Source organism: Leucopleurus acutus (genome assembly GCF_964270905.1).
Source record: "Leucopleurus acutus genome assembly, chromosome: 7".
Classification (NCBI taxonomy): Eukaryota; Metazoa; Chordata; class Mammalia; order Artiodactyla; family Delphinidae; genus Leucopleurus; species Leucopleurus acutus.
In genome coordinates, this window is record NC_139150.1 from 4425111 (window position 1) to 4450202 (window position 25092).

The window sequence follows — 25092 nt, forward strand, 5'->3', positions numbered from 1 at the left end:
CAGTAAGTGGAAAGGCCTCTGCTCTCTCTGATCCCCTCCCCCTCCCCCTCCCCTCCCCCCCCCATGCACAAAGCCTGCTTCCCTCCTGCGTTTTCTATTCTTGTCTTAAGTTCCGTCTATCTTTAGTTACTGGGTGATCAATACAGCAGGACGTTTATGGAAGAAGACAAGAAGGCAAGAAAGGGGCAGGGGGTCAAGGGAGGAGAAAACCAGGTGGGTGCCGGCTGGCCCAGGGCCTTGGATGAGAAGCCAGACCCCAGCAGCATCTGGGAAAGCCAGTGGATTCTCACACCTACCAAATTTTAAAATGGTGTCTGTAGTTCCTGTTCCCTTAATCAATGGTGTACAGATGAGGTGCACAGGACCCTCATCTGATGCATGGGACCTCTCTCCGTCATCTCCCACCAACACCACCCTGCTTGGCTTGAATACCTCCAAGAACGGGGAACTCACTCTTCCTTTCCTGTCCTTGGCTGGCTAAGGCCCAGCTGGACTGGTTCCCTGGAGCCTCCAAGAGTTTTCTGGGTGGAGGATTTTGCCCTGGGGCAGGGCCTGAGGGTGAGAATAGGATGACCATTTCCCCTTCCCTCTGCCCCAGACCCAGAGTCAGCAGGCTGTTTACCCGGAGTTAGTCCAGATCCCAGGTGCCCGCCCTGCCAGAGGCCTGCAGAATACTGTGAGTGTAGCGGCTATGCTGTCACCGCTGTGAGAAGACAGGCAGGTCTCAGAGCAGAGGGGGCACACTGACAGCTTGTGAGCTGCCTTGGGTTGCAGGTGTGTTTTGTTTTACCTGCACAGGATTTTCAGTAGGTGCCAGTATTTCAAAAAGCAAGTGATTTCACATATATATCTGCTATGTGCCTTCTCTCACAACATCAGAAGATGCGGCAACATCTGGTCTGCCTCTCTCCCTGACCTCTCCGGCCACCTAGGCAGAGGAATGGGACACTAGGGTAAGCTCTTCAAATATATCGTTTCACTGAAGCCTCACCCCAAGCTGGTGAGGTTGTTATCATATCTCCATTTTGCAGACGGGAAAACTGAGGCTTAGACAGGTTAAGGTGATCCAGCTAATCAGTGATGGAGGCAGGATTCAAACCCTGGTTGGTCTAATGATGCCAGCTTCTACCTGGGGGTCCCCAACTCTCCACTCCCTTGCGGAGATTTGTAAAGAATCTCTTCTGGACCTCGCCCCAAACTTATGGGATCCAGAGCTCTTAGCAGTGGGGCTGGGGAGCCCGTTGTTTTAAAATGCCCTCCTGAGGATTTCCCTGGCGGTCCAGTGGTTAAGAATCCACCTTCCAATGCAGGGGACGGGGGTTTGATCCCTGGTTGGGGAACTAAGATCCCACATGCCGTGGGGCAACCAAGTCTGCATGCCGCAACTAGAGAGAAGCCCACGCGCTGCAACGGAAGATCCCGCATGCCAGATCCCGCATGCGGCAACGAAGGACCCCACGTGCCGCAACTAAGACCCGACGCGGCCAAAAATAAAATAAATAAATATTTAAAAAATAAATAAATAAAGTAAAATGCTCTCCTGTATGAAGCTGGTTGGATGTGGGCCTGGCTGCCCTTGACCACTGTGTTGGGGGTGCAGGTGGGGGCCTTGTCTCTTCTCCAAGCACCGTTTCATTCCTCCTCAAATCCGGTGCCGCCCCGGACTTGCCCAGTTAAAGCCAGCCGCTCTCCCAGTCCACACCTGAGTTTCCCTGTGTGTGGAAGGAGAAAATCGCTCCCGCCCCTTCCCAGCCTTCCACGAATGGGAGCAACTTAATGGGCGGGACCCCCTCTTCTCTTTATCTCAGACCCAGAGTAAGCAGGACTGGCAAAGCTGTTTTGCCTGGTCCTGAAGGGAGGGGAGGCCGGTGGTGGGCCGGGACCTCCAGGTGCTGGAAGCTACTTTGCTCCCTGCACCGCTGCCCTGTGGGGCTGCGGTTTGCTCTCCTTCTTCCTCTCACCCCCTGATTTGTACCAGGTCCTCACCCCCAGGGGCCTGGGCTTCTCCATCTGCTCCATCCTCCTCCCCCAGAGCCAGGTGCTTGCTGGCTGGAAATAGCTGACATGAGTGACAGGGCTGGAAGCATCCATGGTATCAAAGACCTTTAGATTCCATAGAGAGATGGACTTGAGCTTGGGCACACTAGGGTTGGACCTTGACTGTTTGGTGGTCACTTTCGCTGTGTGATCTACTTATGTCCCCTGACCTCGGCCTCCTTATCTAAAAACACGAGGTGGAGGGGAATGTCATCCCCGTGGGAAAGGCTCTGTGGGGCGGAGATCAGGTCTGGCTTGCTCAATGCTCCAGCTTGTGGGGTCTTAGAGATTTAATAACCTTGTGGGAAGTGAATGACTATTGATTAACTAAGATGCTTGTGAGCCCTGAGCTCAACAGGAAAGGAGCCCATAGCAAACACTCAATAAGTATCAGCTACTATAGTTAGCAGGCCACAGGGGGAGGCACCATGTAACTCTGGGTCATGAAATTCTGAGCAAATACCAGAACAGGTTCAGTCTGAAATCCCAGCACCCGAGAGCCCGGGGATCCTCAGGTCACTACCAAGGGCATCCCCTGGGTGGGCCCACGGGCACCTTTGCCATCCCATCCTGCCTCTCTGGCCTCTCTGGCTCCCAGGCACAGCTGGACTTTCCCACCTGGAATTTAAAAAGGAAAAGTAGAGGAAGTCACAGCCCGTTGCTGAAGCATCTGACCAGATCTAATTAATCGATTAGCCAAGCTGCCACTTTCCTGCCAACCAGCCGCCTGAAGAGTACTTACTTTATCTGTGAATTGATTGTGTGCTTTCACCACCACTACAGCTAATCCCCACCACCCACAGAGGCTGGGTGCTGGCGGCGGGAGCTGGGAGCTGCCGGGCAGGGACCGCCCTGCCACGTTGCCAGGGAGGCACGGGCTCCAGGCAGCTCCAGGCCTCAGACAGGAAACTGAGGTCCAGAGAGGGGAGCAGAGGGGCGGGGCTGGAACCCAGCTCACCTGACCCCCAGGTCACCTGGCACCAGAACAGCCCTCTTGATCTAGATGAGGCTGAAAAGCTGAGACTCTTTCCTGCCCCCCCGCCGCTGTCCCTCTGTCCCTTCCCAAATACGATCTGCCCCACTTCTGCATCTCAGAGTCCCTCCTAAGAGAAAAATGACCTTTATCCCTGGCTGAGGTGTAAGGGGCACTACAGGTCCTGGCTGTCACCATCCAGCGCAGACCCTGCAGCCGGCCTGGACCTTAGGACCCTGCATGAGCCGCCTAATGAAGGGGCAGGCGGGCCCTTGATTAGACGCCTGAAGATGAGGAACACCCCCATAGCAGCCCAAGGAGGTCAGAAAAGGGGCCACAGCCCCCAGAAGGGGTGGGGATCTTGTTCCTACCTCCGGACTGCTAAGCTGTTGGGTCGGTGGATGGGAGGGTCTTAAGAGAACCAGACCATCGCATCCTCAGGGCTGGCAGAGGTCACCAAGATGGCCCACGGCCCAAAGCCTGCACACGGATCTGAGAAGCAGGAGCAGGACATTGATCCTTGACTCCCCGCTACCGCAACAGCTGCCACATATCAGGCGGTCTCCAGACCACTCCTGGTTTAAAATAGCCTGCCCCCTGGGCTTCCCTGGTGGCGCAGTGGTTGAGAGTCCGCCTGCCGATGCAGGGGACACGGGTTCGTGCCCCGGTCTGGGAAGATCCCACATGCCGCGGAGCGGCTGGGCCCGTGAGCCATGGCCGCTGAGCCTGCGCGTCCGGAGCCTGTGCTCCGCAACAGGAGAGGCCACAACAGTGAGAGGCCCACGTACCGCAAAAAAAAAATAAAAAATAAAAAAATAAATACAAAATAAAATAGCCTGCCCCAAGTGCGGGTGGGCTAGGAGTCACGGGTGTCAGAACCACAGGCCCCTGCATGTGCACCTGCCCCACTGCCACCTGCTGGCCTTGAACTGACCCCACCTCATGAATCGCTTGCCTTTGCCTTGGCCCACCTGGAATCCACACAGAGTCAAAGGAAAATAAAATGCAGACACAGCGGAAAACCAAAACCCCACACCGCCCCTGCCCACCCCTACTCCGCAGGTGTGACCACAGTGAGACGTTAGTACACAAGCTTCTAGCCTTTCCCCACATCCACGATGCTCCCGGGCCCGAAAGGGCTTCTTTGCAATGTCAACGTCAACAGAGAAATCATGTGTGCGGGCATATTACATATTTTACAAAAATGGGATTATACTATAGACACCATGCAGCAAACTGGTTTTTGCACTCATCAGTAATTATATACTCGGGCAGTCTGCAGAGCCTGTCGTGGAAAGCTGCCCAAGGTATGTTGTCCCAGCTGGGTTCTGGTACAGCCCCTGCCCAAACTAGCCTAAGCCATGCTCCTGGCCCTAATTGTGCCCCAACACCCTTGGGTCTCAACTTGGTCCTTCCTCAACCTGCCCCAGCTCTCGGACACCATTATTTTGCACACTACGTATTTTATTCAATAAACACTTTTTTAGCATGTGTGACATGCTAAACCCACAGTCGTTTAAACTACGATGTAATAAACACAAGCTCACAGTAGTTCTGAGTGTCTCATCAACTCTAACTCTAACTCAATTAGCTTACCACGATGCAATGAGACAAGCATGTTTGTTATCATCCCTGTTCTACGGATGGGGAAACTGAGGCGCAGAGAGGTCCTCGTCCGGAGACTCACAGCCCCGTTGACGGCAGAGCCGGGAATTCACCCCAGGCCATCTGGCTCCAGAATGCCTACTCCGACTGTCACAGCAGCGGTTCTCAAACGTGAGTGTATCCGAACCCTCCAGAGAGCTTATTAAAACACAGATTGCTGGGCCTCACCCCTGGGATTTACGGTACAGCAGGTCTGGCACGGGGCCCGAGAATTTGCATTTCTAACGAGTTTCCAAGTGACGGTAATGCTGCTGGTCCAGGAACCACACTTAGAGAGCTCCTGTGTTACATGCTGCTGCCCCTTATGATTGACCCCTTGGTTACCCGCGATGCCCCCCCCCGCAAGCCTCGCTCTTGAGTGCAGACCAGGGTGTTATATCCGTGGCTTGGGATAAAGGTCTTGCCCCTACTGACCAGCAGGTCATCTGTCGAATGAACAGATGATCTGGGACAGCGGGCGACCATTTTATCATCTGCAATCTACAGAGTTCCTGGGAATCAAAGGCTGTTTTTACCTCCTGTGATGGTCTTTTGCCTCCCCCAAAGTGTCCACAAAACATCTTCTTCTCCAAAGCTGTGAGTAAAGGACTAACTCGGCAGGGTTGGGTTGTCCACACGCTACAGAGTCCAAAGAAAAGTCTGGCCCTTAACTAGCTCCTGGGAGGAGTTTATGAGCCTTGGAATGTCCTGCCTAATAAGAGTCTTTGTTTATCTGGGGCCTGGGGCCACTCCAGATAATTGACACTAATGATGTGATTTATGATGGCGGCCTGGGGCCATGCAGTATCAGCATGACTGTAGGTCAAGGAATTGGGGCCCAAGGTCAACCACGTGGGCAGTCAGCCACGCCTACATAACCAATTCCCAACAAAACCCCTGGATACCCAGGCTCGGGCAAGCTCCCCTGGCCGGCGCTACTCCGCACGTGCTGTCACCGTTGCTGCACTGGGAGAGGATGACCGGAAGCTCGCGCTGCTCTCTCCCAGAGCCTGCCCTCTGAACCTTTCTCTGTTGCTGACTGTAATCTGTATCCTTTCATTGTAACCACAGCAGCTGTGGGTATAACAGCTTTGCTAGGCTCTGTGAGTCCTTCTAGCAAATCCTGGAGCCTGAAGGCGGTCTCGGGCACCCCCCAGACACAAGTGCCCGTTCATTGAGTCCGTGGCCAGTTACGTTGTACCTCCCGAGCACCAGGCTTTAGCTCAAACCCCACCCACACTGCCCAGGTCTGCTCAGCTCCACCCATCCTCTCCAGACCTCCCAGCCCTGTGGCTAGAGGTAGCCTGGGCCCTACGGAGGACATTCATCATCCAGCATTCACCTCCCTCCATGGAAAATCGCAGGTAGCCCCTTTGATGCAACACCAGGTAATGTCCCAGGTATCACGTAACATCCTAGGCCTCAGGTAACATTCCAGGTATCTGGTAATATCCCGGCAAGCAGGTAACATCCTGGGTACCAGGTCACCCCCGGGCCTTACCTGCCCATGACCTCGATGTTGGAGATGGCGTAGAAGTACTTGTAGAGGTTCTCCCGCTGCACATACGTGCCGCCCAGCGCCGGGCGCAGCAGCCGCATGCGCAGGTCGGTGAGGGTGAAGAATTCCTTGAGGCCCTTGGCGCTCTCCAGCCGCGTGTACAAGTTGTCCATGTTGCGCAGGTTGGGGCCGGCGAAGATGGCGAAGCGGTCCCGTACCTCGAAGCGCACGTGCTTCTCCTTCTTGGAGCCGGCCCAGCGCGAGTACTCCTCCGTGCACAGCACCCGGTGGGCACCCGACGCCGACAGGTCGCGGGCGCGGCGGGCGGGCATGCCGAAGGCCTCCATGCAGTCCTCTGCGTAGAACTGGTAGGGCTGCCACGTGCGCCCGTTGTCCAGCGACTTCTCCAGGACCATGGCGGTGGGCCGGCCGTACTCGAACGTCACCACCACGTCGTCCGTCAGCTCCAGGCTCTTGTTCCACGACAGGGTGATGTTGGCCTCCAGCGGGCTGGGGTAGCGGCTCCAGGGGACGCTCTGCCAGTAGGTGGCCAGGCCCTCATCCTCCCTGTCCAACATAAGCCGGGGCGGGTGAGCCAGGTCCGGGTTGGAGGCGTCACACTCGTTGCTGCACAGGTAGGGGTTCTCCTGCAGGTGGGGAGAAGACCAGGGTGGATGCTGACTGTTCTGGGGGGCCCGGGAGCCTTGTCCCAGCCCAGCCCCGGTGTCTGCCCAGAGGTCTCAGAGCCTGTGCTCCGACGTCCGAGCACCAGGAAGCCTCTCTCTTCTAAAGCCCATAAAGACATGCAGCTCTATTGCCTCCCAAGAAAACATTCGTTCCTACTCTAAGCTCAGACAATCAAGAGGGGCGGGAGCTAGTCACTGCTCTGAGACCCTCCATGGCTCCCCACTGCCCAGAGGATAAAGCCCTACCGCTTTACCTCATTGACTCTGACCTCCTCCCACCATATCTGGAGCCACTGTTCCTGGCCTCCCACCTGAGCACTCCTGTCCTCCAAGCCTCCCTTGTCTGTGCCTCTGAGCCTTTGCAGATGGCCTCCCCTCTCCTTGACATGCCCTTCCACTCTCTGTCTGCCTCCAAATTCCTACTCACACTTTTTTTGTCATCTTTATTGGAGTATAATGGCTTTACAATGGTGTGTTAGTTTCTGCTGTATAACCAAGTCAATCAGCCATATGCATACACATGTCCCCATATCCCCTCCGTCTTGAACCTCCCTCCCACCCTCCCTATCCCACCTCTCTAGGTCATTGCAAAGCGCCAAGCTGACCTCCCTGTGCTATGCGGCTGCTTCCCACTAGCTATCTGTTTTACATTTGGTAGTGTATATATGTCCATGCCACTCTCTCACTTCGTCCCAGCTTACCCTTCCCCCTCCCCGTGCCCTCAAGTCTATTCTCTACGTCTGCCTCTTCATTCCTGCCCTTCCCCTAGGTTCTTCAGCACCATTTTTTTTAGATTCCATACATATGTGTTAGCATACGGTATTTGTTTCTCTCTTTCTGACTTACTTCACTCTGTATGACAGTCTCTAGGTCCATCCACCTCACTACAGATAGCTCTATTTCGTCTCTTTTTATGGCTGAGTAATGTTCCATTGTATATATGTGCCACATCTTCTTTATCCATTCATCTGTGGATGGACATTTGACTCTTGAAACATCTCCTACACAGAGGCGCCTTCTCGACCCTTTAGACAATACAATTAGTAGCAACAGGAGGGGCAGTGGAAGAAGTCCACCTGGTGGCCAGCACATTATCTCATTTCCCTCCTGTTCAGTAACTAGCTAACCACCAATGCTCACAGTGTGGGAGTGTCAACTCCATGCTCGGGATGAGCTGGCCCAGTGGGGGCAGGGGGCAGGGCACGGCCCCCACATGCTTCCTCTCCCCTCACCCCCGCCTCCAAAAGCTGGCAGCCCACTCCCTGGCCCAGCGGGCTCCAGCCGGGGCTTCCCTCCTTCACAGTTCAAATCCATCCCCCGGGTCTGGTCTGCCGTGTGAGCTCACCCAGAGGCCTGAAAATATCACTAACGTGGTGGTTGCCGGGGGTTGGAGGGATGAATAGGGGGGAGCCCAGGGAATTTTTAGGGCAGTGAAGCCATCTTGTATGACACTGTCATGCTGGATAAATGACATGGTACGTTTGTGCAACGCCAGGAGGGAGCCCTGCTGTCAACGCGGGCTTGCGTTAATGACAACACATCCATGTAACAAAGGCAGCACGCTAATGCAAGCTGCGGATAATGGGGCAGCTGTGTGGGGAAACGGGTCTTAGGGGCTCTCTGGACTGTCTGCTCCATTTTTGGTAAACCTAAGACTGCTCTAAAAAATAAAGGCTATTAATTAACAGGAAACACCGTCACTGAGGACCACACGCGCCCCAGACCAATGGCAGCTCTTTTGATGAATATTTCAGGACCCTGGTTTGCTCAGACAAAAGCGGCTTCGATCTGAGTTAAAGCGTCACATTCTAAAAGGAGGCATTCGGCTCCCAGTGGCGGTGGGCGCCTTGTCTCCCGAGGGGCCGAGCCGGCATCACCGCAGCGACCCTGGGCCATCACCTTTGAAGCCCGTAAGTGGAGGACCAGCTCCTAGGCCACCCAGGGATCCTCAGCGGGCAGCTTGGCTCTGGGGTTTACTGAGGCAGGTCCCACCAAAATAGCTCTGTCCTGGGTCCCCTGTGGTACCACTATCCACCCCACCTGGCCAGACCTGCTGATTCCCAGGACCCGGAAAACTTGGGGTGGAAGGGGTACAGCATTGAGTCCACCCCCCTCACTGAGCAAATGGGGAAACCGAGGCCCAGGGTGGGGCAGGACTGGCCCAGGACTCCCTGAGGGTGGGAGGGGTTTGAGGACGAGCCTGCTTGTGTCCTGGACAACCTCAGAGGTGTTCTGGAACTCTAGGGACCTCACGCACAACATGGCAGGGAGAGGGGCCTGGCTCGGCCCATGGGGGTCCAAGCTTCCCCGCACTCCAGCTGGTGCTCTTGTGACGTCGCCCGGAACGGGGAGAGGCTGAAAGGCCCCATGGGGATGGCTTGGTGGCTTGTAGAGTCCAGGCCTGGTGATGAAAGGGGGGCAGGCCTGCCTGTGGGGGATAGCCCGCTCCCCAGGCCCTCAGCTGGCTCAGAGCTCACACCTGGACACTGGGGACCGGAAGACACAGTTTGCACCCAAGTGGGCATCCTCCCCTCCCCCGCCCCTGGCAACTTGTTATGGAGTATACTGTGCGCCCCCGCCCCCCAAATTCATATGTTGAAGCCTGAACCCCCAGTACTTCTGAATGTGACTGTATTTGGAAATAGGGCCTTTAAAGGTGATTACATTAAAATGAGGCCCTTAGGGTGGGCCCTAATCCAATCTGACTGGTGTCCTTACAAGAAGGGAAAATTTGGATACACAGACCCCTGGGGCACGTGCACACAGAATGACCATGTGAAGAAGCAGCAACAGGGGCCCATGGGCAAGTCATGGAGAGAAGCCTCAGAAGAAACTAGCCTGCCTTGGTTTGCAAGGGTCAGACCTTGACCTTGGACTTCCAGCCTCCAGAACCTGAGAAAATAAATTTCTGTGGTTTAAGCCACGCAGGCCCTAGCAAACTGATACATGCCTCAACCCAAGTGAGCAAAGCGTGGGTCAGGGTGGGAGGAACAGCCAGACGCTCTCTCTGGGGCCCTCCTCTACCGGCCCGCTTCTCAATACGCTGGTACCAGGTGGCATCATGCTACTCTGCCCACCTGGAAAGCTATCCACCCAGTACTGAAGCTGGGCCTTTTCCCCGGCTGTCTCATCCCCTCTCACCTCTGAGCTTGTGCCCCTGCAGCTGCTTTCCCTCCTCTGGGTTTTTAGAGCTTTCCCTATGTACTTCCTCCAGGAAGCCCTCCTTGCCTGATTCACTTTTGAACCCAGTTCCCTCGTCATTCATCACAGGATTGTTAGTGTGCTTATCTGGGACAGTGTAGTGAAGCCTCCCTATAAGGGCTTGGACCTCAGTGACCAGTCACTAAGTAACAGTTATTTGGGCATCCTATTAATTAGTTATTAATAGAATGATAATTAGATTAATAGTCATAGACCTCATATGGAATGTTGATATTATTCCTGTCAACCCCCAGCTGCTGTGAAACACCTCACCTCTCCCCTGGTCCTTTTTTTTTTTTTTTTGGCCACACCGCGTGGCTTATGGGACCCTAGTTCCCTGACCAGGGATTGAACCTGGGCCCTCCTCAGTGAGAGCGCGGAGTCCTAACCACTGGACCTCCAGGGAAGTCCCTCCTCTGGTCCTTCTCCATCCCCCTGCCTACTTCCCTCACCTGCCCAGCCTCCTGTGGTCCCCATGGCGGGATATTGGATCCCTCACGCCCCCTCCCCTGCGCCCGGCCTGTCTGTCATCAGGAAGACTGACACAGCCAGCTCTGCAGAGGGACGGGGGGCTCCAACCTGGCTGCCCTAGCCTGCAGGGCTCACTGCCCCCCCCCCGCCCCCGCCCCGGCCTCAGCCCGGGAAGCAGATGGTCAGAAACTAATGAATCAGCCTGTGTATTTACCAGCTCTGCTCCTGCTGCGGAGTGAGCGGGCTTAATCAACAGCGAGCACAATAAATAAATCCCAAGCCATCGCCAACACAATTCCCTCTCTCCTATTTCTCTTCTTTCTTCCACCGCCCTCCCACCCCAAGATCTCGGAATTCCATTTAACCGTTGAGGGGCCAGAGTGCCCCCCACTGAAGGCGGCTTCACGCCCACGGTCCTCCCCGAGCGCCACGGGCTCATACCCTCATTTTCCTCCTGTCCACTAGGGAGGATGCCGAGGAGGAAGCCTGGGGTGCGAAGGCCGTTTCACCCCCGAGCCCCACACCCTGAGCGCTGCTGATCGCTGAGAGTGTGAGGGAGGGGCCGGCAGGGGGGCCAGCGTTGGCAGGCCTCCTAGGTCTGCACATTTCTACTCATCTCTATGAGATCAGATTAACTAATCACCGTCAAGATAAAGTGGCCTAATACTGGGGAGAAAGAGCCAGGGATGTTTGGGGCACACCCCTAACTTCTCAGGATGACAGCAGGCCCAAACTTTGATATTATCAAAAGTCGTCATTGTTTCTTTAGACATTTCATGAATATCACCAAAACCAAAAAATCATACCCCTGTTTAAAAACCTTAGGATGTTCTCTGGAAAAATGTAACACATCACGTTTTCCACTTAGGGGACTCGTGGGGTCCCATTTCCCCAGTTAGGAACCCCTGTTCTGGGGTCAAACAGTTAAGGAAACTGGTGTTGGGGTCTGAAAGCCTTGGCCTCAATCTTGGCTCAACCCCTTGAGGCTGTGTGACCTTGAGAAAGTTGCTTTGCCTCTCTGAGTCTTTATTTTCTCATCCAATATCACATGAGATAATCTGTATGAAATGCCTAGGAAATGTCCTCAAATGGTAGCAATTATGATTAAATAGCAGCTTCACATACACTAGGTCAAGGGTTTTCCCAGCAACCTTCCAGGGGAAGAAGTAAGGCTGAAGGGCACCTGGCCCCTTCACGGTGAAGCCAGGAACTTCGCACATGACACTGACCACAGTGGGGACTGCTGGCTTGAAAGGGCGTGACGATCATGACATTCACTGAATGCCAACCATGGGCCAGGGCGGCTGGGCACTGCACATCCATCCTGGCCGCATCCTCCCGGCACCCCCAGGAGGTAGGGCATCTCCATTTCCCAGACAAGAAACCAAGTACTTGCCAGCCCTGCATCACTTCCTCTGGATCCTGTGGGACCCCAGCAGGGAAATCTTGGGGAAACCAAGCCCATCATATCTGCGGCTCACTTATCTCTACAGATACACAAAGGCAACTCACCTGCAAAGTGGGGCAGCACAGCTGGAGGGGTGAAGGCCGGGGTGCAGGGCGAGGGGAAGGCAGTCAGCCTGGGCACCAGCACGGCAGAGAACGGGGTGGGGACAAATCTCCTCCACAGACACTGAGCAGGAGTCACCTGGACCAACTGTTCTACAGAGAAACATTTCATGCCAGGCTTTTCATTGAAGAGACCTTGCAACTGTCTCTTCAGTGCTTTTGCTTTTATGTTATTTTTTTGTGCAAAGGGTGCAGCTGGAGTCAGAGTCAGAGGCCAGGCTGTAAAGAGCAGAGACAAGCTACCAGCAAAAAATATCATCGAGGGCTTCCGTGGTGGTGCAGTGGTTGAGAATCCGCCTGCCAATGCAGGGGACACGGGCTCGAGCCCTGGTCCGGGAAGATCCCACATGCCGCGGAGCAACTAAGCCCGTGCACCACAACTACTGAGCCTGCGTGCCTAGAGCCCGCGAGCCACAAATACTGAGCCCGCGAGCCACAACCACTGAAGCCCACGCACCTAGAGCCCATGCTCCGCAACAAGAGAAGCCACCGCAATGAGAAGCCCGCGCACCGCAACGAAGAGTAGCCCCTGCTTGCCGCAACTAGAGAAAGCCCACGCGCAGCAACGAAGACCCAACGCAGCCGATAAATTAATTAATTAAGTTTTTAAAATGAAAAAGTTTACAAATATATATATCATCGAGTGGGAAACCTGACTGTTAGCAGAGATGGAGGTAACCTGCCTAGGGGAAGTCTGGCTATCTGTCTTTCTGGGTCCTTAACCATGGAGAGCATGGACGGGGCAGTCACCGGAATTGTAAGCAAGTCTTAGGAGGAGGAATAAACAACTTCATGCAGACTGGCCTTGCCATCCAAACCTGTGTTGGGACAAAATCACACCACTGCCGGACACCGCCAGATCAGGTCCGGGTCTTTGCGGAGCAGCGGGCCACAGTGTGGCGGGAAGGGCTTTGCCCTCTGTAACTGGGAGGGCGGGTACAGGGCTCGGCTGCTCGCTGGGCACTTGAGCAGTCGCTCCACTGCCGTGAGCCTTAGGTTCCCAACTGCAGGGGAAGTACCAGGAGGGCCGTGGCCTCCCCCCTGCCTCCTTCCCCACTGCAGCCCAGACCTTGGCACTTTCTGGGGACTCAGGAAAGCTCTGTCCAGTGAATCAAAGTCCAGGGAGGCTGCGAATGCTGACTTCATGGGCAGTCCTGAGAATTGCACCAGGTGCCACGTGGCAAGCACTCTGGGTGGCCCGGGCTTGTGGACAAGGGGTGTAGGGAGAGCATCTTGACTATCACCGGCCCCGTGGCCTGGGCCAAGCGCAAGGTCCACGGCCATGCTTAAGCCCTGCATATGCTTTATCCTGGAGGATGGGGTCCTTTTACTTACATTCTGCAAAGGAAGGGGACTGAGCAATGTCTCAAGGGCACAGGGCTCCGCGGTGGCCGAGGTGGGACAAGAAGCCAGGGCGTCGGGCTCGGACACAAGTCAGGAACTGTGCCCCTCACCCAGAGGGAAAGGCGGCTGGCGCCCCAGCCGTGCGCCACTCCCCAGAGGCTCGGGTGTCACCGAGGCGTGTGGGCGAACCCAGGGAACAGTTTAGCAGCTGACAGATTTTTTTGAACCTGTCTGCCAAGTTGCTAGCTGAAGTCTCTTCCTCAGCCCCACCAACCTCAGCTGGGGCTGGGGCATCTGCGGGTGGGAGGCTGGAGGCGGGGGGCTGCCAGGGAGAGCCCTGGGCAAGGGGGGCTGGGCAAGGACTCGGAACACGGCCTTCCCGGGGACCCTGGCGGGGCGCTTAGGGGAAGGCGGGGCAGCACAGCTCCGTCTTACAGAACAGGACCTAGGCAGGAGCAACATTGGGGGAAGTCAACCCACAGAGGAGCTAGCCCCACGTCCGCCTTGGGTGACGCTTCTAGAACTTCAGGGGGAAACTCTTTGGGCCTGGTCGCCGACCCATGAGATCATGGAGTTGGGATCCCGGAGACTGTCCCTGACCCCGTGTGTGACCTTGGGTGGGGCCTTGCCCTGCCTGTGCCTCGGTTTCCCCGTTCATGAAACGACTGAGCTCTGACTCTCACCTCCCCAAGTCCAAGTTCCTCGGCTGCCCACACCAGTTCGATGAAAGGATGCCGAGACACATCCCCATGCCCTCATCCCAGGGAGAAAGCCAGGGTGCCGGGGGAATTCTCCTTAACAAATTATTTCCTATTTATTGGTAAGAAAAGTTGCAGCGGGGATAAATTATTAACAAATCGGAAACGGAGATTCTGTTGGGAGCCGATTCTAATGCTAGCCGCGCTGAGGTCTCTAACTCTCTCCTCCCTCCCTCCCTCCCTCCCTCTGCTCCTCCCCCCGCCCCGCCCCCCTTCTCCTTCTGCGGTTTCATTGATCCCTGTCCCGCCTCAAACTCCTCCCAACCCGATCCCCCAGGCCTCTCTCCCTTCCCTTTTTCTGGTTTCTTTCCCAAAAGCCCTGGACAGCAGCAAGGTCACCCTTCCCTGCTCGTGAATCAGCAGAAACCGACCCTCACGTTATTTCGGGGCAGGAGCTGCAGCTGGCCAGGGAGGCTCCTCTTGTAATTTTCTGGTTTTGTTTCTCCTTGGAGCCGTTTCTTCCCAGCCTGGCCATTACTCAGGCAGGGGAAGGTGTCTTCCCAGGGCTCATCCATCCTGGCAATGACTCTCCAGAAGCCACAGTGATGTCCTCCCCACCCCCACCCCAGACCCTGATCCCGAGCCAGCCACCGTGGGCATCTCCTGGTCCAAGGTCTGCCTTGGACCCAGAGTCACAGGCCACCTCCTGAGCCTGGCCCGGCCAGGCCGTAACTTAGGAAACGCACTTCAGTTCTGCAGCTGCTCGGAGCAGCCCTCCACTCTGCTCCAGCCCCCCCTTTCATTTCACCCCTGCCCACATTTACCTCCTTCCAGAACCTTCCGAGACTGAGACTGGACTCTGGGACAGCAGGGGCCGGGTCTGGCTCATCCTTGCCACCCCGCACTCCCAGCAGTGATTTGCACAAAGTGGCATTTTAAAAGTATTTCCAAACTCGGTGAGGATCCTTGACAGTTGTATCTAAGGACGGTATCCGTTGAGCAGTTATCCAACATGCCCTTTTCTTCTTCTTTTTTTTTTTTTTTTAATATTTTGGCTCCACCGCAAGTCATGCGGGATCTTCTTTCCCCAACCAGGGATCGAAGCCGTGCCCCCTGCAGCGGAAGCGCAGGGTCCTAACCACTGAACTCCAGGGAAGTCCCAATGCGCCCTTCCTAACGTGCCTCACTGGATCCCATTGCTCTGATGCGACTCAGAGACGGTAAGCGACCCTCCCGGCATCACCCAGGGAGGACTGTGCGGTTACTGAGGGGAGTGGAAAGCAGCCGGCCCAGGTGCTGTTCTAGCAGCGGGGCAGGGACCCACTTCCTCAGTCCTCCTCGCCCTGACTCTGACTTCCCCGACAGACCCAGCTAGCCAGCCTTTCTGACCACCTGAGGCATAGGGCTGCCCCGGCGGACGAGCTGTCCAGGAGACGGACAAGGACGCAACGCCAAACACTGCTTCCACCGCTGCAGACCCAGAGAGGCTGTCCCTCAGCTGAACAGCCAGAGAGGGTGGGGGGAGGTCTTGCCAAGACTCTGGCTAGACAAGGGTTAATCTCTCCAGGAACTCAAAATTGTATTCCTCAAAAAAAAAAAAAAAAAAGGAAATATTTCACTCCGTCCTGGGCATATGCAGATTCTTGCCACAGCCAGATTTTTAGGAGTGTGTGGGGTGGGAAATTCTATCCCAGCTGAAGAGTGCCTGGGTTGATCCCTGTAGGACCACCCCCCCCACGGGCACCTGCTGCACCCCAGCCCCTCACTGGGTACCACATAACTGATCAGATCCACGTGGGCATCTCTCTCAGACAAGGGATGGCAGCTCTTCATTTGCATACCTTCCACGACAGGGAGCTCACTACTATAAAAAGCAGATAGGCCAATCTGGACTGCTGGCTCCTTAGAAAGTTTGGCGATGTATTTGGACTCACACTCTGCACGTTGCCTTTGCTCCAGGCCCCCTTTCTTCTACGTGTTTGTCCTCTTTTCTCTGGTTATGCTGTAAACATTTTCTAATTGATTAGAAAAAGGAGAGTGAGAGGCCGGATTAGCCCAAGCCCTCCCCTTCCCCCGTGCCAGGAGCTCAAACGCTTCCCCACCAGGGCCAGCGGGCAGGCTCAGCGTTCCTCCTCGCCCCGCCTCGCACGCAGACTCCACCTGTTCATCCGAGGACCCGCCTGCTTGGCGGCGGCCCTGGCCTCTCCCCATCCTCCCTGCCTGACCACCCCACTCCCCATCCGAGGCTCGCCACCCAAACAGCTCAACGCTTTCGTGGAACACGTTTAGAAAAAAAGTAAATAAAAGTAAAGAGGGAGAGACAGAAGGACAAAAGAAAGAAGGAAAGAGAGAAAGAGAGAGAAATCGGGGCAGGGTGGGGGGAAGGGCGCAGAGAGGAAGAAAAGCTGCATTCAGAGAAGCTGGGTAAAGTGCATTATTGATTGAGGACTTAGAAAATGCTTAGAGAGTAGGAAAAGCGCCCTGCTCTTTAAAAGCTTGTACAAAGCAGAAGCTAGACACAGGCAGCCTTCCCAAAGAGGGCCTGCTCTGCTGACATGAATATTTTATCACGGAGGAAAAAAAGCGGCTTGGAGGATGCAGTGCTGGGGGCGGGGGGCGGGGAGGCAGGGGGACGAGCAGCCCCCTCCGAGGGGCCTGGCTGGAGTACTCAGGGGAGCCGCCTTCCCCAGACCCCTGGGGCCTTTGCAGAGCCCCTCTACTCCTCTCTGAGAGCTGCCCTTGGCTTTCTTGCTGAAGAGCAATGGGGCCTCGGTGGGTCCTGAAAGAGCCCCAAGGCTGGTGGGACCACCGGCTGAAAGGGGAGGGTCCAAGAGGGTTGATCCCGGCAGCCCCGTCCCCTGACAGTTGTCCTGTCCACCCCCTGCCGCCACCAACCCCTCCAGCCTCCCCGCCCCGACCTGCCACCAGGCACACTCTAGAAAGCAGCCGTGCGCTTCTGCACCCCAGAGCTGCACCCCAGAGCACCCTCTTCGGATAAATTCCAAACCCAAGCTGGTCCTGGCTCTGCCCACCTCGCCCACCTATCTCACTTCTCATCTTGCCTTGCTTCCGTTTTTCTTTTTTAAACTTCCCTACTGAGTATTTTTCTTAGCACCAGACATTGAGATCGTGATTTTTCGTGTGAAATTTCCTTTCCTCTATTCATGACGATCCTAATAATTATTTTCAAAACGGAGAAGCCAAGGCACCGATAGGTTAGAAAACCTATTCAATGGCACTTTGCTGAGCAAAGGGCAGAACTGGTGTTAGAAGGTCCACAATATATGCTCTATAAGGAGCCCGCTATGCTACCCTGCCTCAGCCCGTAGGGTCATTCCTTGGTTTCGGGAAGATGAAATGAACTTTTGTGCCACGGAGTCTACAAAACGTATACAAAATTCTTACAAATCATTGTATGATCCCATTGAGGTCAATTTCCACCTTGTTTTGGACCCTGGAATCTCTCCTTCCTATCTTGATGCCCATCCCCCATCCCACCTGGGCTTCGCCACCTCTGTCTGGAGCTCCTCTCCTCCACCCCTTTGCAGGTGTCTGCTAACCCTCCCTTCCTCGGAGAACACCCTGGCCAACACCTCCCTCCCCGAGATGGGCACTTGATCGGTTTTCCTTAGTGACTTCTTCTGTTAATTACTGTGTGGTCCCCTCCCCACTGTGTGCTCTGTGAAGACAGGAGTGGGGCCTGTCACACGCAAGATGCTTAATTAAGGTTTGCAGAGCGACTCCCCCTCCCGGGCGGGTCCCCTCTCCAGGTCCTCCGCATTGAAAAGGAGGTGTCAGGAGTGGCTGCAGCGCCTGGACGGATGGGATCTGACTGTGCCAATGACCACAAGCTGAGACTTTCTAGGGCTTCTTGCTGGTCTCTGAGGCGTAAGAAGCGGCCGGGTAGAGGAAAGAGGAAGAAGTGTCTGGGCCTGCCCCACCCCCGGGCACAACTGGACAGGTGCATCGCTCTACCGATGAAGCCCTTGGTGGTGGTGAGAGAGGCAAGACTGAGCTGGTAAGGTTTCATTTATTTATTCCTTCACTTATTCAACAACTATCTCTAATGTGCAAAATGGTCCCGAAGAAGCAGCCACCAAACCTGGCTGCCCATCCACATCCTTGGGAAGAAGAAAGAGATGAAAGTGTCTCTGGGCACTAAGACCAGAAGTTCTGCTCCAGGTTGAACGCGAACCAACCCACCAAACAACCAACCACTCAAAAGCCCCTGCAGTGACTCAGATGCCTGGCCAGGTTGGGGCGCCTGCTACAGTTGGTCCAAAGAAGGACACCTGTACAGTGATGTCAGCCCAGCTCTCACCATCATCCCTGCTTTATAGCTGAGGGGACTGAGGCCCCCAGAGGCCAGGAACTGACTCAAGGTCATACCTGCAGTAACCTTTGACCCCTTATGGGAGCATTGACCACCGTGCTGTGACCACCAGAGTATGGCACGGATGACAAGCCTGGAGGGGAACTGGCTGGGAAGGTCAGGAAGGCTTCCTGGAGGAGGTGGGGTTTCAGAAGGACAGGCCCACAAGGGGCGGTGGGCTGGATACAGACAGGTGGAGGGAGATGTGACTGGGCTGTGGGGAGGGTGCGCTATGTAGCGGGATCAAGAGAAGGGCCAGACCAGACGTGCAAAAGCCACAGGTAGAGAGAAGTTAATGTGCTTGGATGGACCAGGAGCCTGGTGGGCAGCAGGAGATAAGGTGGAAGGGGAGGCCTGGAGCCAGCCGGCAGCCTTGACATTTAGCAGCTGCAGGGAAAGCCCTGACTCTGGCTGGGCGGCCTCCTTTCAGAAAGAGAGGTTAAGAACCTGGGAACAAAGGGTAAGGTGGCGGCCAGCACCCTTCAGGTCCCAGGAAGCCAGAGCAAGGATGGGGTGCCTGCAACTCAGATGGAAGGAAAGATTCTGAGAGCAATCTCTCTCCCCTCTAGTCTTTGAATTCAAAAAACCAAGATGGTTAAGATGAAAAGACAAGATGCTTATAGCTGGAAGGGACCCAGTGCCGTCCTGGGCAAGACTGAAATGTTGGTTCTCAAACTTGGTTTCATCCTGGGACCACCCAGCTTGAATAAATCCTCGGCCCAGGCCCACCCTAGAGACTCTGCAGTAGCAGGTGGGGCTGCAGCCCCGGCAGGTTGGGGGGGGGATGTTAAGAGCTCCCAGGTGAGTCCACTGTGAGGCTCAGCTGAGGACACTCAAGTGGGATGGGGACCCGGACAGAACCAAGAGTCTGCACAGCTCCCTACCCTGCCTTCACTCCTCTGGAGTCCCAGCGGGCCATCTGGGTTTGGGGCCTTCCGAAAGGCTGTCTCAAGGTTTAGGAGACCCGGGGGCAAAGGAGGAGAGAGCCCCCAAATCTGAACCCCTATTCCTGCTGTGGAGACACCCCTTAGAGTGGTTCTCACGTTGACTCACCTCGGGGAACCCCGGACCAACCACATCAGACCCTCAGGGGTAGGTCCCTTCCCAGGCATTGGCTGGTTACAGCTCCCCAGGAGACTCTGACGTGCAGCCAAGGTCAAGGCCACAGCCCGGAGGACCCTTCAATGGGACAATTCTCCATCTTGGAGCGGCACCTGGCTCCCAGTCTTGCTTTCCTTCCACTCCCCATTCCCATGCCTCTCCCCCAGGCTGAGAGGCAGCCAGACCCTTGGGGAACCCACGGGTGGGAGGGGAGGAGCTGCCGGGTGCAAGCAGGCCCAGTGGAAGGCAGATGCCTGGCTCCCCGCCCCCACTTCCCTCCACCCTCTATTTTTAGGTCCATTATTGTCCATTCTTGGGTGTATTTTTTCCCCACTCCTTCCCCAGAAAAACAGATCGGATTCCTCCAGGCAAAGCCATCTCGCCTTCCCTGGAGCTGGTGCGTGGGAGCTCACACACTGCCAGATAGACATGAAATAAGTGAATTATCAAATCATCGGATTAGCAGACTCCATCATGTCTCAAGGGGTAGAGGGGGTGGGCAAAACGTTGCCGTCACTCCTCCCCAGCCCTCCTTGCTCAGGCTGCCGAGGAGTGCCGGGGGAGGAGGGGCAGACAGGGACAGTACACTCCCCCGGCAAAATGGCCACACATACGTGCACGCACGCGCACACGCACATACACACACAACAACCACCTCAATCCAACCGTGAGATAGAGATTCAGAGCGCCTCAGGTCAGCTAAGCAGCCTGGTTAGGAGCTAGGCACTGGGTCCAGGGAGCCTGGAGTGGAGGTGCCAGGCTCCTCTACTTGGAAGCTGTGTGACTTTGAGCAAGTGGCTTAACCTCTCTGAACCTCAGGTTCCTCTTATTGAAAATGGGTATAAATATAGGATCTGTCGTTAAGTGTTCTGGGTGGGTTCAACGAGCAGCTTCAGGTCAAGTGCTTGGTATGCAGTAGGCGCTCAATAAATATGAGCTTTTGCTGGTCTGAAGAGGTGGTGGAAGAGGTGGAATCAGGAAAAGCCTCAGGCAACAGGATCAGTCAGTTCCAAGAAGACAAATGGTGATTTTCCTGCGCTTAAGGGCCCCCAGAGGCAGCATAGGGGCCCACAGGGGCCCACATGCGGACTCAGGGTGGTCTGGGAAGCCTTGTGAGTGTTTGCAACTGTGTGTGTGTGTGTGTGTGTGCGCGCACGCGCACGCATTGTCCCAGGAAGAGCACCATGGATTCTCAAAGGGGCGGAGACCCCCCAGAGAAGGAGGCACTGCTCTGGGGTTTTGCAGCTGAGCTGAGGTTGGTGTCCTGCCTCTGCCCATCCCCTCCGGGTCCTCCAGTGCCTGGGAGGTTATTGCTCTCTCCATGCCTCTCCCTCTTCCTCTCTCTAAGTCTGAAAGTCCCAAAAGCCAGAAGCAAGATCTAGGAATGCAGTGGGGTCTGGACGGTGAATACATAGACCCCCTCTGGTGAAGGCAGGAAGTTTACATCCCAAAGCAGGGACGAGACCCAAGGGCACCCAGCCCCTGGCAGCCAGTCCAGCGTGGAGCCTGATCCCCCAGAAGCCCAGACCCAGCAAGACGCCAGCCTCGGAGCTGTTGGCAAGGGGTTTTAGAGGGTGCCTGGGGTGGGAACAGGGCATGCTCTTTGGCCCACTGGCTTCTCCTCCTGCCGTCACCTGCCTTTGCTGTCTCTTGATTCCCCAGAAGGAGCGGACAATTCAGGAACCTGCAGTCTCCCACATGGGCACCATGCCCTTTCTGTGGGCTCAGGCGGGGACGTGCTGCTGTGGCTGACGAGGCTCTGGGGTTACCTGCAGGCTCCATCTCTCATTCTCCTCCTTTTCATCTTTTGCCCCAAAACGGACTTCAGCTACGACCGAGGGGAAATGCCCTGGTCGTGTTTCATTTCCTTTTATTCCCCTGGTTGACACTTGGAGTCAAGTGGACAAATGATTCAGGCAACAGGAGGGAGCTGGAATGCAGGACCGAGGGGGTCCAAATGGTCCCAAAGCCCCCAGGACAAACTGCGCTGGGGTAGAAGAATGCCAGGTCCTTGCAGATGGGCCCAGGATGCTTTAATAGGAAGGGCAGCTCTAGAAAGCCCCAGGTGTAGATCTGGAGGGATCCACAAACGTGGATTTAATTCCTTCCTACCAGCGAGGCCCTGAGGGGTGATGTGGTTGCGCCTTGGGACCTCGGGTCCCCAAGGACAGTGATCCCGACTTTTGACAAGGCAGGATGGGTCAGTGGTCAAGGCCCCGGAGACAGATCCTGGCTTTGTCGCTGCTGTGCAAACTCGGGTAAGTCTCTCCACCTCTCTGAGCCTCCCTCCCTTCATCTGCAGTATACCCGTCCCAGTGCTGCGGAGAAAATACAAACGCCATGCACAGAAAGTGCACATGCGGGGTACCCGGCCCACAGGGAGGCCTCGGGGAATGGCAGTCAAAACCCACGAGATGGGGCGGGTGGGGGGACACCAGCGTGTGGCGAGACACACGAGAGTGTGTCCCCGGCTCTTGCTTCCTGAAGCTCCCAGCTGCGGGCCGGGGTTGGACCACAGGCACCCCAGCCCGACATCGGAGGGTAATCGCCGAGGCTGACTTTGCTGTGATCCCTAACCTTCTGCCCCCCATCCTGCCTCACCCCTGGCCTTGCCCACCTCCCACAAACATCCCCTTCCTGTCCACCTTTCACAGTGCTGCCACAGCAAGGAGAACCACAGCTAGCGGACGGGCCAGGCCAGGGGCCTTAAGATCCCCAGGGCCTGCAAGAGCCAGCTCTGAGCAGGGCTGGGTCACCAGGGGCTACACACAGGTGTGAGAGCTCACCTGAGCAGGCCAGAGAGCAAACTTTAACGTTACGGCCATGCCTACCCTGAAGGTGTGGCTCCACCGCGCGCTGGGAGGCGTTCCAGGTCCCCCACCGAATGCCACCGCATGTGGTCAAATCCAGGAGGTGACTGGATGTACGGGGACCTGGTGTGGAGGGCCTCATGTCCCCAGGGCTCCAGTCCATGGCTTGCAGTTGAACCTCCCGGGTCTGCTGCTCCCTCACTGGGGCCCGAGGAAGACAGTCCATCCCGTCGGGCCTCAGTTTCCCCACATAGGAAACGGGGCAGAAGTTGGACGCTATTAGTGGTTTCGTATTGTGTTCACAGGAGCCCTAGGATTTCCGGGGGTGGGGGCTCAGGGGTCCGGGGCAGGGGCAGAGGGTACCAGCAGCCAGGTTCCAGGCACCCACTTTCCCCTGAGTAGTCAGTCCCACTGTAATGTGCTTAGAGATATCGGGGTTCCTCTGGTTTAGGTAATCTCTAAGACCCCTTCCCAACTGCACCATCTACTTGAGATGAGGGATAATTATCACCAGCATTTCTTTGTCACCTACTTTGTGCAAAGATGGAGACACAGAATCTGGTGCCCTGATGAGCAGGGGAGGGGAGGAGGTGAAGTGGAGGCAGGAGATATTTGGAGACCAGAGAGGTCACAGGTCATGACATCCCCTCCCCAGATACACTTGTCTGGGAATCACAGTTAACATCCCAGCTTAAAGGATAAGTTAGGAAAAAAGGAGCAAAAGAGGGAGGAAAGGACGGAGGTGGGAGAGAAAGGGAGGGAGGAGGGGTGAGCATTTGGACTTCCTCCCTTCTCGGGAGGTTGAAGGACTAGGGTCTGAGTTTGGGCCTGGACTTTGCCACGCAGTATTAGACTCTCAGTTTTCTCATCTGTAAAATGGGGACAATAAGATAAAGGTTGTTTCCACCATGAGGGATATTTGGGAGGGTTAGGTGAAATACCGCACATAGACTGCTCAGTGCCTCAGTGGAATAGATCTGAGAGTCCAGAAATAAACCCACCCATCTATGGTCAACTGATTTTCAACAAGGGTGTCAAGACCATTCCATGGGGAAAGAATAGTCTTTTCAACATGTGGTGTTGGGAAAAGCGTATATCCACATGTAAAAGACTGAAGTTGGATGCTCGTCTGACATCATATACAAAAATTAACTCAAAATGGATCAAAGATCTAACTATAAGAGTGAAAACTATTAAAGTCTTAGAAGAAAACATAGGGGTAAGCACTCGTGAGCTTGAATTTAGCAATGATTTCTTAGATATGACACCAAAAGCACAAGGAAAAAAGAGACGAATTAGACTTCACTAAAATAAAAAAAGAAATTGTGCCTAAAAGGACACAATCAACAGAATGAAAGATTATCTGTAGAACGGGGGAAATATTTGCAAATCATATATCTGATAAGGATTTAGTATCCAGAATATATAAAAAACATGTACTACTCAACAACAAAAAGACAACCCAATGAAAAAATGGGCAAAAGACTTGAATATATACTTCTCCAAAGAAGATATATAAATGGTCAATAAGCACATAATATCCAGCATCATTAGTCCTTAGGGACATGAAAATCAAAATCCTAATGAGATACCACTTCACACCAACCAGGTTAGCCATTATAGTAAAAAACAAAGACGGAAAATGACAAACGTTGGCAGGGACCTGGAGAAATTGGAACCCTTGTACAGAGCTGGTAGGAATGTAATATGGTGCAGCTGCCCTGGAAAACAGTTCGGCATTTCCTTAAAAACTTAAATCTAAAATTACCTTATGGGGACTTCCCTGGTGGCACAGTGGTTAAGAATCCGCCTGCCAATGCAGGGGACACGGGTTCGAGCCCTGGTCCGGGAAGATCCCACATGCCGCGGAGCAACTAAGCCCGTGCACCACAACTACTGAGCCTGTGCTCTAGAGCCCACAAGCCACGACTACTGAGCCCACGTGCCACAACTACCGAAGCCCGTGCGCCTAGAGCCCCCGCTCCGCAACAAAGAGAAGCCAACGCAATGAGAAGCCTGCACACCGCAATGAAGAGGGGCCCCGTCTCGCTGCAACCGGAGAGAAAGCCTGCGCGCAGCAATGAAGACCCAACGCAGCCAAAGATAAACAAACACATAAATAAATTTATTTAAAAAATAAATAAACAAAAAATAAAATTACCATATGACCCAGCAATTCCACTCCTAGGTATAGACCCAAGAGGAATGAAAACATATGTCCACTCAAAACCTTGTACGTAAATGTTCCTAACAATATTATTCATAATAGCCCCAAAGTGGAAACAACCCAAATGCCCAGCAACCAATGAATGGATAAACAAAACGTGGTAGCGCATACGGTGGAATATTATTCGGCCGTAAAAAGGAATGAAGTACTGGTACGAGCTATGACATGGATGAAGCTCGAGCACGTTATGCCGAGCGAAGGAAGCCAGATACAAAAAGTCACACGCTGCATGATTCCATTTACATGAAATGTCTGGAATAGGCAAATGTGAGAGACAGAAGGCAGACTAGTGGTTGCCAGGGGCTGGGGGAAGGAGGAGCGGGGAGTGGCTGCTGAGGGAGACGGGGTTTCCCGTCTGGTGACACAACATCATGAATGTGCTAAACGGCACGACTTAAACATGGTTCAAAAGGCAAATTTTATGTCACATGTTTTACCCCGACTTTAAAAAATTGAATGGT

General features: G+C 54.8%; 1 protein-coding gene across 5 annotated transcripts in view; it reads right to left on the reverse strand.

The window, feature by feature from the left end:
* NTNG2 (netrin G2) overlaps window positions 1–25092 on the reverse strand; it is a gene marked incomplete at its 5' end in the record, with an annotated part of 68100 nt that overhangs the window by 35401 nt on the left and 7607 nt on the right. For all 5 annotated transcript variants that reach the window (XM_082842070.1, XM_082842069.1, XM_082842067.1 and 2 more), the window contains one exon: window positions 6156–6799. In XM_082842070.1, the coding sequence (XP_082698196.1) occupies window positions 6156–6799 (644 nt within the window). The remainder of the gene's footprint in view (window positions 1–6155; window positions 6800–25092) is intronic.